At 41.7% G+C, this 14,586-nt stretch overlaps 1 protein-coding gene across 15 annotated transcripts in view; it reads right to left on the reverse strand.

Moving 5' to 3' along the window:
• Positions 1 to 3,069: 3,069 nt before the first annotated feature.
• Positions 3,070 to 14,586, reverse strand: part of LOC6524172 (neurobeachin) — a 164,476-nt gene continuing 152,959 nt past the window's right edge. For 10 of the 15 annotated variants that reach the window (XM_039370270.1, XM_039370300.1, XM_039370264.1 and 7 more), the window contains 8 exons: positions 14,064 to 14,173; positions 13,504 to 13,683; positions 8,271 to 11,148; positions 8,035 to 8,208; positions 7,660 to 7,923; positions 7,404 to 7,600; positions 7,130 to 7,281; positions 3,070 to 6,949 (listed from right to left, as the gene is read on the reverse strand). In XM_039370270.1, coding sequence (XP_039226204.1) covers positions 6,859 to 6,949; positions 7,130 to 7,281; positions 7,404 to 7,600; positions 7,660 to 7,923; positions 8,035 to 8,208; positions 8,271 to 11,148; positions 13,504 to 13,683; positions 14,064 to 14,173 — 4,046 coding nt within the window. In that variant the 3' untranslated portion in view covers positions 3,070 to 6,858. The remainder of the gene's footprint in view (positions 6,950 to 7,129; positions 7,282 to 7,403; positions 7,601 to 7,659; positions 7,924 to 8,034; positions 8,209 to 8,270; positions 11,149 to 13,503; positions 13,684 to 14,063; positions 14,174 to 14,586) is intronic. The other 5 variants (XM_039370308.2, XM_015190058.2, XM_039370312.1 and 2 more) reach the window with 1 other exon arrangement.

Raw genomic sequence — 14,586 nt, forward strand, 5'->3', positions numbered from 1 at the left:
TTTAATCTACCCGATATAATGGTTTGTGATAACCTTTTTAAAAATATAAATTCATAAATTTGGCTTTTTATTTCAAACACACATTAGTGCTTTGTATTTATGATCAATAAACTTATTGCACAACTTCGCATCGTTAATAAAAATTGCTAATGTTTTGCGTTTCGCAAGTATTTGTATGTGTACTCGTAGAAGGTATCTCTTGGTTCAAAGTACACATAAATCATGGTATTCAACAAACCACTGGTATTTTTAGATATCCACTCGGAAATCCCTTCGAATTTATGTCACCTGGTCAGTTGTAGCTTTCTGGGTCTCTCTGTCCGCTCATTCATCCTTTATAGCGGCACCTTTGTGTCGTGTGGTTGGTGGTGCAGTTGGGTGGTGCAGGTGTGTGGTGGGTGCTGAAAAGTATGCTACGCTCTGCGCACATGGCACATAATTGAGTGACAACGTGGTCTGAAACATTTGCCAGGCGGACACCGTCAAGTGCTGGCCAGCCAAAAAGGGGTGGCTCAGCGGTTGAGTGGGTGGTGGGGTGCTTGGGTGGTTGCTTGGTTTGGTGGCTGGGACTGCCTTGGTTGGCAGCTGATGCAGGGCATTTGAATTTGTAATGAGATTACACACAGACAGAGAAGCAGTGCTAGAGAGATGATATATATCCATACACATATAGCGACTATACAACACCTGCTGGCTGCCTATCTACCCTTCTCTTTTCTTCCATCTCTGTCTCTGTCTCTTTCTCTATCGCTGTCCCTGTCTCGGTGGAGCAACTGTTAATTGTGGCCATAATTGAGGTGACCCCGAACCAGTTGGTCATACGCAAAACGTGACGAGCTCATTAATTTTATATGCTTTATTTGCCCTCAACTGTCCTGCTCTGTCCTGCAACATTTCCCTCGCTTTATTTGCGACCCTCATTTTCTTCTTTTTATACCCGTTACTCGTAGAGTAAAAGGGTATACTAGATTCGTTGAAAAGTATGTAACAGGCAGAAGGAAGCGTTTCCGACCATATAAAGTATATATATTCTTGATCAGGACCAATAGCCGAGTCGATCTGGCCATGTCCGTCTGTCCGTCCGTATGAACGTCGAGATCTCAGGAACTACAAAAGCTAGAAAGTTGAGATTAAGCATACAGACTCCAGGGACATAGAAGCAGCGCAAGTTTGTCGATTCATGTTGCCACGCCTACTCTAACGCCCACAAACCGCCCAAAACTGCCACGCCCACACTTTTGAAAAATGTTTTAAAATTTTTTCATTTTTGTATTAGTCTTGTAATTTTCTACCGATTTGCCAAAAAACTTTCTGCCACGCCACTATAACGCCTACAAACCGCCAAAAACTGCGTTTAAGACTCTCCTTCTCTCTTCCACTAGCTGAGTAACGGGTATCAGATAGTTCTCTCTTGTTTTTTTTTTTTTGTTTGTCGTGAGAGTGCCATCTCTGTCGCTCTATCGTTTCGTCTCAATCCGAGTCCAAATTCAGTTTGCTTTTTCCTTGGCTTTTGTGTTTGTGTGTGTTGATTTAAAACCCAGATGCAGATGTAAATGCAGATGCAGATACAGTTGCGGGGGAGATGCGAACGAGAGATGATGATGGTGATGATGATGACTTCGGGACGTTGTTGGCGCTGTTGCTGCCTCTTGGCTGCTTTATGTCATTGCTGGTTAAGCGATGCGTCTAATTTGCAGCTGCTGCCGAAGCTGGACGGCTCCTTCAAGGCACTACTACCAATCCCCTCAAATTACCCTCACCTACAACTACCGACTTCCTGCCCCGCCATGCCCACTTTTTCCGGGGAAAAATTTACATTTTCTGCAGCGAGTGTAAGAAAAATTAAATTGGAGTTTATTGCACAAACAGGTTTTGATCTTTGCACTTTTTATCATTTGAAAATTCGTAGCATTCAATTTATAATTAGCAGTTTATTTAAATTAAAGTAATTTATTATCTTGATTTTAGCATCAGTATAATATAGTAAATATAAAACTTGGTATATGTGGGAGCTCATCTGCAATTATGAACAGCTTGGAAGGTGGGAGTGTGAAAAATCACACACCCATTTGGTGGCAGTCGGTGCATAATTGTTTGCTTTTACTTTGGCTTGGTTTTAGTCCTGGTTTTTAGTGCTGGCAAATAGCAAATGGTGCCTGTTGACTGCCACCTGGATGCCAGGATAGCAGGATCCATGGATGCTGGGTGCTGGATGTCGTGGTGTTGCCTCTCTAACCGCGTTGCTCGTTAATTTTGCAGCATTTCCGCTAGCAATTTTCAGGCAACTCCCGTCGCCACTTCGTCCTGTGCGTTGCTGGGTCTGCTCTTCGTGTTGTTATTGCTGTTGTTGTTGTTGTTGCCAGCAACCGGAAATGCAGGAAACGGATATTACACGCTCCAGAAAGCTCACAGCGGTGAGGGGAGGGGGTGCGGAAGGAAAAGAAGCTGTGTCGGTGGGTATAACTTGAATAATATGAAAGAGATATGACTTTTGATGACAACGTAGATGGCGGCTGCTGCTGCTACTGCTGTTGCAATTTGATGCATTTTCCGTGTTTAGACAGCTGCCCCCAAAAGTTGTCCTTAGCGCCTGGCACTCACCTTTTCTTTTTGGCCCTGCTTTTCCTTTATCTACCTGCGTTTTTCTGCGCTCTTCCCTGCCACTTTTTCCGCCCGGCTTTTCTGCTTTTCTCGTGCAACTGCAACTGGAAACGCAATTGGAGCGTGCAAAAAGGAAAAAAGAAGCCAAGGAACGCGAACGAGGCGCTTTAATTGCTTAGCCCATGGAATTGTTGTCTCGGTTTTCCATTTGCCCCCTTTTTTTCTTTGCTGGCTGGCTAGGATTTTCCTTTCTGGCTGTTCAATTGTTGGGAAAATTAAATTATTGCAAGTGAGCAGAAATGGGAAAAGTAGGTCAAAGCTGAAAAAAGAGGATTTTGGCCAAGATGAATTGACTTTCCCCACCAAAATAGAAAACAAATTTGGTGTTTTTTTTTGTATGATTTCATTGTTTTTGTTTGGTTTTATTTTGTATTTTTTACTCTTCTGGTTTTCTTTTTCATTTTTCGATTTTCTTTATTGAACATAATAATTTGGTTTGTTTCGGTTTAGTTTTTGTTACTTTTTTTTAATGCTTGCTCACTTTCGCTTGTTAAATTTGTAGCTTACACTTAATTTGAAATTTTTTCTTCAACGCTTTTTCAACGCGCGACCTTTAATTACTTCCATGCAATTTAATTTTTATTTCTGTTTAATTATTATTATTTGTGTACGTTTTCCTTTTTATAGGGGGAGGGGAAGGGGGAATGAGGTGTGAGTGTGTTGTGTTCATCGTGTGTAAACTTATTTCGTTAGAATTGTAGCGTATTTTAAATTTAATTTTAATATGCATAAATTGTTTGCCCTTCGCCCCTCGCTAGCTAACCTTTTGACCTCTCTTTTCTGCTTCTGCTACATCGCTTTTCGCTTTATCTTTTCCCGCCTTTGTTTATTATTTAATGTTTAATAATTTTCGCTTGCTTTTGTCAATTTCAACGCACGCATTTTGCAAAAAAAAAAACTTTTTATTTATATATATCTATATATATAATTGGTTTTTGTTTAGCAATATTAATGAACATTTATTTCGTAGCTTTATCTCTTTATGTATTTTGTATTTTGCATTTTGTAATTTGTAATTTTTATTAGTACTTTGTATTTTGTATTTCGTATTTTGCTGTCTTTTGCTTTTGTTGCTGCTGCTGAATAGATTAAATTGTTGTTTTTGGCTCTCATTTGTTTGTTAGTCTGCTATTTAACAATGTTGACAAAATATATACACACATGTATATCTATATATATTTCGATTTCGTTTGAGTGTGTGTCAGTTTACGTGTGTCTGTGTGTCTTTGTGTATTGTGTGCCTGTCTTTTAGCTTTAACTTTGCCTGCGATTTTCGGGTTTATTCTCTAATTTTAAAATGCCTACCTCCGCCTGTGTAAATAATTATATGAAATAATTCTTGCCCGTGCATGAGTAAATTCTTAAATATCTTTTGTTCGTTTTTTATTTTTGCTTTTTTTGTATTTTTCCTTCATTTATAACTTGACATTTTGTAAAGTTTTCGTTTTGTATAAATTTAAAATTGTCAGCCATTTTTGTTGTTTTGTTTTTGTTAATAAAAACGTTATGTAATTTATTTATATTTATGTTATATTTAATACGACTACCGTCTCCAACTTGTCATTCTCGCTAAGTTCTATAAAAAGTGCGTAATTAAAAATTGTTGGCGTCCGCAGTTAATATTCAAATATTCGGTATCATTTCAGTTAATGTCTAAACTTTTTATCCCATTATGTATATAGATACACACTGCAGTGTGCATAAAAAAAATTGTAGTTACTGCTCTGAGATTAAGAGTTTTCCGCCTCGACTTTTTTATCGAGCTCAAGTTTTCCGCTTTCGCTTGATTGCGTTTCCTTTAATTTGATTTGATTTGAATTCCTTTCGACCTTCCTTTCCGTTCGAATGCTTCGCTTCTGGTTTTTGTATTGGGCTTTAAAAATACATTACTCTTAGGACAGTTCTCCATGGATGTATGTACAACATTTAAATTTCTAATAGTTGTAAATTTTATTCGACACCTTCGTTTTGCACCAGTATATTTAATTAGCTCTCGCGGACAAAAAACAAACCAAAAAAAAAAAAAACGTTAAACGAACTGTTTGCCTTTCGCGTGTACTATTATTAAATGTTTATTTAATTTTTGAATTTGCCGGGGTTCTTGTTTTTCGTTTTTTATGTCGTTTTAGCTGCTATTTGCATGATGCTTCTTAAATATGTACACACAGAGAGTGGAAAAATCGAGTCTGTACTGAAAGCGAATTAAGTTTTTTTTTGTAAATAAGTGAATAAATGTGGAATGTTTAAATCCTTAGGAAAAACACGTACACAGGGATGGATGCGAATAAATCGAAAATCAGCTGTTTTACTTTATTTTCTTCGAGCACAAAATCTAATCGGACAAGACACAACAATAGAGCTGTTTCTTTATAGTTTAACACTTGGAAAACTGGATTAATCTCCAGCCCCGCACAACATATACCTACATTTACGATACCTAAATATTTGGGTTCCAATTTTTGTTTGGGGGGAGGGTTTCTTTTAGCTGGACTTGATTCAATTTGTATCGCTATTGCGCTTTTACAACCGAATGTGTTCGTTTCTAGCCGTAAACTCTATATATACTTGAAGTATAGTGGTTATAATAATTGCCTTAGCTCTCGTTTTTATATACAAATCTAATCGGTAAGTGCCAGAGTGGTGCGCCATGGATGGATGGTTTGGTTTTTGAATTCTTTTTTGGTTTGCAAATCGCTTGGGAAAATCAAAGGCAGAATCTGCGGTCAATATATGTATATATATCGATATATATGTACATATATATAACACCGCAGCCTGGACGTACATTGATTGGTTTTGTTTCGAGGAAGCCAATTTTGTATTTTGCTGGGGGTCTTGACATTAAGGGGCTAGTAGGCTAATTTTTGGACGCAATTGAAAATTTTCTCACTTTTACTTAATGCATAGAGCCTAAAAGAATACCAAAGAACAAACAACTGAAAAGGATAAAAAATACACAATAAAAAGTACAAAAAACAAATATATGCATAGACCATATTTTTATATCGATTGTATTTATTTGTTTTCGCTCCCGTTTCGAAATTAGCGTGCTGTGCAGCATGGCGTATGCGTGATATTTGTGGAACGAGAACGAAAAACGAAATCGCCGACTTTCGCTTGGATAAGTTCTGCATATTCCGCTTCCGTTGGCGGATATATATGTATATAAATTTTTTTTTTTATATGCTTGTTTGTTTCTTTTTGTATATTTATTATTTTCTGTGGCTCTCAGCAGTGTTGATAATTTAGGTTGTTGTTTAGATTTTAGTTAGCGCTTTTTGGAGTTAAGTTGAGTGTGTTAGTTTAGCTACAAATACATATGCGTGTGTGTACTAAAATATCTCGTATCCGCTGTTTGCATCTCTTCCGTTTCCTGTTTCTTTTGCCCTCCTCTTTACGCTCCATTTATCAGCTTTATTGCCTTGGCATTGTCCTTGCTTGGTTACCTTGTGTGTGGTTGTCTCTCTCTCTGTTTATGAATTGTCTGTGTTTGTGTGTCACAAAGAACTAATGCTATAATTAAAAATTGGCTTTCTGCTTTCTCTACCATTTTCTCCTTTTTTGGCCGCTTAGTTTCATTATTTTTTCCCTTTACTTTTGCGTTGCGCAGCGTTTCGTTTTATTTTCTTTAAATTTTTATGAGAACTTTTGCTACGTTGGTATTATATTGCATGTGGAATTAGCTTTAGGTTTAGATTTATTAACTGCTTATTGCGTTTTATAAACACTAACTTCATTTGTCTTATTTCAACTACTTACTTAAGCCGCCAACTTCTTTCTCCTCCTCCATCACGTTCTACTGGTTTTGCCGTTGCCTTTGCATTTGCTTCTGTCCTCCTCCATTTTGCCATAACTTAACATACATTTCGTTAACTCTAGTAAAAAAAATCCTCGCATCTTCTGTTCCGTTCTCTTTTTTCACTGGCTTTCATGGGCCAAACACACACTAATGCACAATTAATACTAGACAAAAAAAAAACATAGTTTTGCTTACTAGCCTAGAGTTGTAAAGGTCTGTATAGAAAAAAAACCGATTCGCTCTCCTTGCGCCGTTTTTTTTTGTTTTTTTCGTAAGTACTATGTAGTTGCTTTGCGATCGTTTTTATATTTTATTTCCGTTTCTGTTTCTGTGTCACTTGTCGCTTCCGCTTCCTTGGCCTCTGTTAACTGGCTATTGGAATGTTCAAGTGTCCAAACTTAGTAGCGCTGCTGGTACTCGTGGTGCCAGCGGTTGAAGTCGATGTGGAATACTATGATCGAGCCCGTCGAAAGTCCGGCCAGAAGGTATCTACATTAGAGAGAAAAGAAGAAGAGAGCGGAATAAGGGTAAGAGAGTGAAGGGACTACGGAGTTTAAGCCAATTAAACCGCTTTTGAATAAACCTCTTAAACAATTAACCCCCGATAATGTATTATATTGGGTGAATGGGAATCGAATGAGTTTCAAGAGACTGTTCCAATTCACTTACTTCTGATCGTGGGTGAGAGCCAAGGATCGAATGCCCGCGTTGCAGGCGGGGAAGGCATAAAGTGGTGCTAGGTTGAAGGTGCGCCACACCTCCACGATGCCGCGATCACCGGCGGTCATCAGGTATTCACCATCGCGCGAAAGTAGCATGCACTGAAAGTAGCAAGAATTTAAATGTATTTTTTTTTATTGATTGAATAGACCTATTTGGAAAATATTTAGTTATACATTTAAGCTTCTCACCACAGAATAAATTGGCATAGAAAAGAACTAACCTGTAGATTGTCGTTGTGCGTCTCGTGGCGCAGTTTCTTGCCATTGATGGTGTAGGCGGCCACATTGCCCTTATCGTAGTTGATGACAATGAATCCCTCGCGGGACATGGTTATCAGTTCCGGGGAATGGAACTCCGCGGGTGGATCCAGCGAGCGCAGTAGGTCGCCAAAAGTGGTATGGATAAGTACGGGTCCATCTGCAAAGAGATTACCCGTTGGTGCCCTTCTTTCCCTTATTCACAATAGAAATACTTACTTGATGATCCAGAGACAACTAGACCCAACTCGGCACTAATCACCACCGATGTCACCGCCTGTTCGTGACCCGTCAAGGTGGCCCGAGGTGTGGGCACATCGCCCTCGCCCACAATGCTCTGAGTTCGGGCATTCCAGTGCCACAGGAGCACCGTGCAGTCTGCCGATCCGGAGGCGATGTAGCAGTCTGAGGTGATGTTGCACTCGGAACGAGCCATGCACGTCACCACGCCAAAGTGACCGAATACAATCTGCACGATTTTCGCTGTAACAATACAAACAAATTCAAAAATGTGGATGTTATGAAGTAGCTTTCTAAGTTAGTTGCTCAAATAAAAGTAAACGAATAGAGCGTAATCTGCAAATCGCAACTCACCCGTTTCGGTGGCAAAAACCCGGAAACTGTTGTCCCAGAATCCGCAGGCGATTAGGAATCGACTGTCTACTGTGGTAACAAAGCAGTTGGAGCGTATCTTGAGCATCTGGCTAAAGTTATCGCCCAAATGACGTCGGCTAGCCGCATTGCTATTGTTGTTGGTGCCATGAACAGCTAAGGAAGACAATTAATCGGTAACACCTTGTCAAAAAGGCTTTTGACCTACTTTAACTCACCCAGAACCGGATCGATGGTCAGTGGTTGATTGGATCCCGGTGATTGGGGCGATTCGGCGTAGCTGGGACTCTGGACGGAGGCAGTGTAGTTGCAGTTCCATCGATTCACCGCAAACTGATGACCCGCCGTTACCGTGACCACCGATGGCAACGACAGTTGCGGATAGGTGTTGGCCGAAATGTGAATGACTGGTGAGTTCTGATAGAACTTGAGCATCTGGCAGAGATCCTCAGGCATCGCACTGAACATCATAGGCGATAGATGCATCGCAGAGCTGCGCGGCGGATGTGGTTCCATCAGCAGTTGACTGGGGGTTTGGCCAAAGTTGCGGATTTGATTCTCGACCGCTTCGCGCATCACCGGATCTAAGACGCCATCCAAGTCGACGCTGCCCTCATATGTCAAGTAGTAGAACACATTGGTTGCCCTAATAGCCTCGGGACCGCGTTGCTTGTAACCAAAGATAAGATCGATCCACTGGTGTAGCTGGCAGGACACGAACTCCGACTCCAGTGCCATGCGGTTAATGCGCACGAATTCCTCGGGGCTCTTGGCCCAGGGTGGTAATTCGATGTCATCCACGAGGGCACCATCCTCGCGATGACCCAGCCGATAGCCCGATGAATTGTAAAACATTTCGGGCAGGAAATACCACTCTGGTATCAGTTCCTTCACATCGGACGTATCACGCTGGCAGTTCTTCCACGACAACGACACCGAGCTGAACAGCCTGTCCGGATAATCAAACTTGCCGCCCTGCAGGGCCAGGAACATGGTGGTAAACGGTTCTACGCGCACCAACCAGTTTAGCGTAAATGCTGCCGTGGAATAATGCGTGCCATAGTGGAAGGGCGGTATTGTGTCACTGTCCCAGCTCTCGTAACGCTCCTCGAAATAGGCTCTGCGCGATGGATTTAGTGCGCCAATCGGTTTCGACAGATCTCTGTAGTTCGACGGCAGGCTGAGGTCCAAATCCTTGGACTCGTAGTTGGTCAGCACCCACGGAAAAATGGGATACTGATTTAGGTCGTTGTACGTCCGGCCGGCAATCGTGTTCAGGAACATTAGATACTCAAAATTGCTAATCTCGCGACGCTGCCACTTTTGGGTCATGTTCGAATTGCGCATCAGTTGGCGGGGCGACATCATTGATGCTCTCCTCGTTTGCGGTATCCCATACTTGATGCCCACTCCCACACGGGGCAGGGCCTTGATTACCTTCTTGACTGTATGCTGATCGGGAAAGGCAAACAGTATAGACGTACGGCTGGCCAAAAAGATCTCGAGAGCCACATTTTGAAGGAGATAACGCCTCGAGAAGATGGCCCTCACTTCGGAGAAGTACCACTTGCCGTGCAAATGGTCGCAGTACTTTAGAACTTCGCCATCGATCTTTTGGAACTCGGGATGCTCCTCATCCACCTCAAAGAACATTTCAGTGCTGGTTATTGAGACGGTACCGGGTGCCACCAGTCCGGGGGCTATCAATCTCGCCTTGGTGCTGATGTTGACGGGACCCGTGAGATCCAGATCCAACTCTCGATCTTCAATCAAGAGCTCGGCATCGTCCAGTAGCTCACCATTATGCTGACCCGATGGATGAGACCGCGAGACGGCTATTTGGGTGTGGAACTCGTCGCGGGTCTGCAGGATGGCATCTTCGGGTCCACCATTTTCCAAAGCCGCCTTTAGAGTGGCCTGTGGATGCGAAGATCCGCGCGGATTCTGCACCATTCGTTTCCGACGTCTGGCATCGTCTTCCCAGGCATCCAGCTTCCAGTAGGGACTTTTTTGCACCGCTCCAACGATGGCGCCACCACTGGATGTGGAGCTGGAATCGCCCCAGGCTCCGTGGCGATTACACATGATGTTTCGCACCTTCTCTAGCAGGCGGCTGGCGATCACATTGTCCCTGCGACGTGCGGCGGTTATCAAGTGATCGCACATTCGCTCCTCCTCTCTGCGCTCCAAAAGGGTTTGTGCACATTGCGATTCAAAGTCGGCATGTTTGAGGACATCGTCCGCTCGCATTCTATTGAGGATGAACTCCGCCTCATTGGCCACTCGCACAATGTGATCCTTCATAGCATGCGACAGCAGGCGACCCTCATTGATTAGCTCTATGAAGGCCAATCCTGCGTGCTTCTGCAGGCTGTTTTGCCACTCCTGGGAGCAAAGCAACATTACCAGCTCCACCACGGAATGCGAGTTCTTGAAGGTCGTCAGACCCTTGCCCTCCATCAGCAATTCCTGGCCATGGGAGCCGACTAGGGTTTTGGAAAGGAACGGAGCAAAATCCACCATGATTTCACGGAGCAGCGGACACACTGGTCCCAAGGCGATTTCCAGTTTCTGGGTGAGACTGGCCTCCCGCGAAGGTGTGGTGAGCGGCAACTGGGCCACCAAGGCGGGCGCCTTCATGGGCAACTCCTCGGGACGAGGACGCTGATTGGATGGAACGCCCTGACCTTGTCCGGAATTCACGCCACTGGATCCAGCGCCACCGTAGCCATCAGGCACTCGCACCACCGAAATCTCCGAATCGGGCTTGTCACCCCGCTCCGACTGACCAAGTGATCCATGCTGCTGCTGCTGACCCATAATCCCCGCCTGCTGCTGCTGTTGTTGTTGGTTGTGATGCGACGGATCATGTTTGTCGGCTATAACGTTACCTCCGTTATCGACCAAACCCACAACTATTCCGGCACTTGCCGCCTGAACGGCGGCATCCTCGTTGAGATTCACATCCGTCCAGCTTTCGTCGTTCGAGTGACTCGGTTTGTGATCATCGATTAGGATCTCGCTGGATGACTCCACCTCGGGCACTTCGTTTTCCGTGGAGTTCATGTTCAGGGAGCCCACATCCGAGTCCACGCTCTGGGATTTATTTATATATTTTTTTTTTTTGAGGGGGAAAGGAGATATGAAAATAAGTAGGCAATCAAAATATGCATGGACTTCGGTAGAAGAGCAATCAAATGGGTTCCCAATTTCGGACGTGGGTTTCCCTCTACTACACTTGGCAAAAAAATGTACTAGTACGGCAATGAAGTTTCGAAAAGTTTAAAATTGTTTTCAAAGTGCAAGTAAAGTAAAATATACTTGTAGGTATATTTACTTTTTAACAAAGTAGAACAAGTAACTCAAAGGATTCAAGTGCCATCGTTTTTATATAGAATTTTCTTAACTTCATGGCTATACTAATTTCAGTGCAGACCAACTCTTGCTACCTCACTCTTTCGCTTGTGCGTGTGGGCGATCTGATGTGAGCAGTGTTTGCGAGGGTCTTGATGTATGCCTATCATTTGCACATTAATTATGCACATTGGACTATAAATCAAAATTCCCAAGCAGCACTGCCCCGTCCGTCCGTTTTGTCAACACATGCAATTGTCATCAACTCGAACCGGGATCGTTACCTAACCCCCAATGCCTATCCGTTCGCTATCCTGTTTTGCCACCCAAAATTCCCCTTCTGTTTCCCCTGTTTATTCAACAACTGTCACTCATCGGCGTCCATGGTGGCGACAGTTTGTCAAGTGATTTGCATAAAAGTAGTCCAGATTCACTCAAATCCACTGATTTTGGTAGAATATAGGACATTAGGCAGGCGAAATGGAACGCACCGAAATGGAACGATGCGGAATGAAACACGCGTGGCTTATGACAAATTTTGTTAAGCGTTTGACAAATGTCAGCTGTCAGACACCAACGAGTGTCCGTTTGTCCGTATTGCGTCCGCTCAAGGGAGTACCATACGTACTTTTATGGGGCGATTTTGAGGGGTTTTCAGGGTGGTTTTGGACCTGCAGAAAACCCCAAAGCCTACACCAGCTGTTGCGTGTGGCATCAGCTTGTCATCAACACGAAATCAATCGCCTTTGTTTGCCCTCGATTTCACGAGTGTTGCGGTGTCCGTATCCCTAGTTGAACACCCAAAAATTCCAACTCCTCTATCCCCTCACGCACCACCAAAAACCAATGCCTCATTCCGGGGTCTCCAATCTTGTCAACTGTGATATATGCACGCATTCATTAAGGGGGGTTGTCCTAAGAGCGAGAGAGAGGTAGCATTGCACTTAGCACTCACACGCACACACACACACACACAAATGACAGCTAATCACTGGGTGTGTGTGAGTGTGTGAGCGTGGGGCATAAATAATGCGAGTGTAGTAGTAGTTCATTAGGGTGTGCGGGTGTGGTGTGGGGTTTACGGTGGGCTCTCCGGGGTTTACCCCAAAAAAGCGATAAAAGCTAAGAAGTGCTCTATGTGAGAGAGAGTTTAGGTGTAAGAGTGTGTGTTTTACAGCTATGTATCACTAATTGCACAAGACATACGCAGACATTAACATATACAAACGCAAATGGGATAAATCACAAGCACTCACACACACAACGATACATACTTTCAGGCGCCACAAGGTGGTTTTATCAGCACTTTGGGTGGATGGGCGTGCATTTGCGACTCATTAAGTGCCTTGATTTGTTGGTGGAGATTACAAAATGAAACATGGATCCAACTTAATTGCAAGCTCATGGCCAAGAAATCAATGTAACATATTTAAATGTCAAATCAAAGCAAATTAGTGATTGGATAATATTAATGAATAAGTCATTACGAAAATGATTGACATTTAGCTTATGTCATAAAGCCTCGATTAGGGTTAAGGTCATTTCAACTATTATTACTACAAAATAAATAAACTGATTTTTAAAAGCCAACTAATATTTTTAAAAGCCAACTAATATTTTTAAAAGCATTTTTTATTGAAATATACTACCGAAATTTATGATATTTAATTGCGATTAGCAACGCTTCGAAAAATGTCAATAGGAGAGAAAAATACTGGCAACCAAATTACAGACAAAAGTACTATGGATAAACAATGGCTACAGGCAACAGAATTTTGGGACAGCAATTAAAGTTGTACGAAAAACAGACATAAAATCAAAATGCAATAAATGGGCTAGAAAATGAAAAATGATACCGAAATGTGAGTTTTCATTTTTAATGTACAGAAATTTGGGGTGTTTATTGAGTGCGTCAAATGTATTTGTAGCTGTATGTGTGTTTTCTTTTTGTTATCAAATTGGTGCAGTGGGTGGGTACATTTTTTTATATATTTTTTTTTTCAATTTCTGACTGTCAAAAGCTGTTGTCGTTGCAGTTGCAATAATTGTTGCTGATTTTGATCTGTTTTTTTTTCTAGCTTTTTGGGATCTTTTTACCTTTGACAATTTTTGTGGCACCAACGGCTTTGGTGGTGACAATGGTTGTTGCTGAATTTTAATTGTAGCTGTTGGAGCGTTTGATGTTGTAGTCTTAGTGTTGTTGTTGGTAATATGGGTTGTTGTTGTTGTTGTTGTTATTGTAGTAGTTGTAGTTGCTATTGTTGTTGTCTGGTTGGCCTGTGACATTTTTCGTTGTGATTGATTTGCATACAAATAATTTAGTTTCGTTGCGCATGCAAATGAAATATAGTTGTTTTTTTTTCCTTATGAATTAGGTCTAATCAAGGATGCACACACTCACAAACATAATCTTACCACACTCACACACATAATCTTACCACACTCACCCATGCAACTCGCACTCATACTCACACATCTCAACAAAAAAAAAAATTGAAACTTTAGAGAAATGTAATATTAATAAAGGGAAATCACTTTCAAAACTTGTCTAAAAGAGAATTTGCAAAATATTTGCTTGCGTACTTTAAAACGTTCTTTTCTTTTAATTTAAAATACTCTGTTTTCATTGCTTGTTTTAATGGGAAATATCAACTCACCTTAATGGATGGTGGTCCACTGGAATGTGAATCATTATCCGCCAAAACCGATGGATTGTTCTCATCGACGACAATTATTTCGTAGTCACTGTCCTGGATTTGGCGACCACCTGAGAAAAAACGCACAAAAATGGACGCAAAAAAGTGAAACGATAATAAGAGATTAGCATTTGAGTTTTTGGAATTTTACTGTTACTGAAATTTGTTATTTGTTGTTACAGTTACAATACAATACTAGAGTAGAAATCTGTAGAAATTACTTTACGAAGCTGTAAACAAACTGAAGAATTTAAATCAAATAATATACGAAGAACGTAAAATGTAAAACAAACTTAAGCTCAAACACACACACAAAGGTGTTGTAGAGGAATAAGCATATTTGTGCGCAGAAAAATATGAATATTTCCTTGGATTCTTGTAAATATTTTAAGCTTAATTTTACAAATAATCAGTGCGGAGCGAAAAAAGAGCCCTGCGTTTGGATTATCTTTTTGAAATCTAGAAAATACAGAAACACCAAATT

Source organism: Drosophila yakuba, chromosome X (assembly GCF_016746365.2).
Source record: "Drosophila yakuba strain Tai18E2 chromosome X, Prin_Dyak_Tai18E2_2.1, whole genome shotgun sequence".
NCBI classification, from domain to species: Eukaryota; Metazoa; Arthropoda; class Insecta; order Diptera; family Drosophilidae; genus Drosophila; species Drosophila yakuba.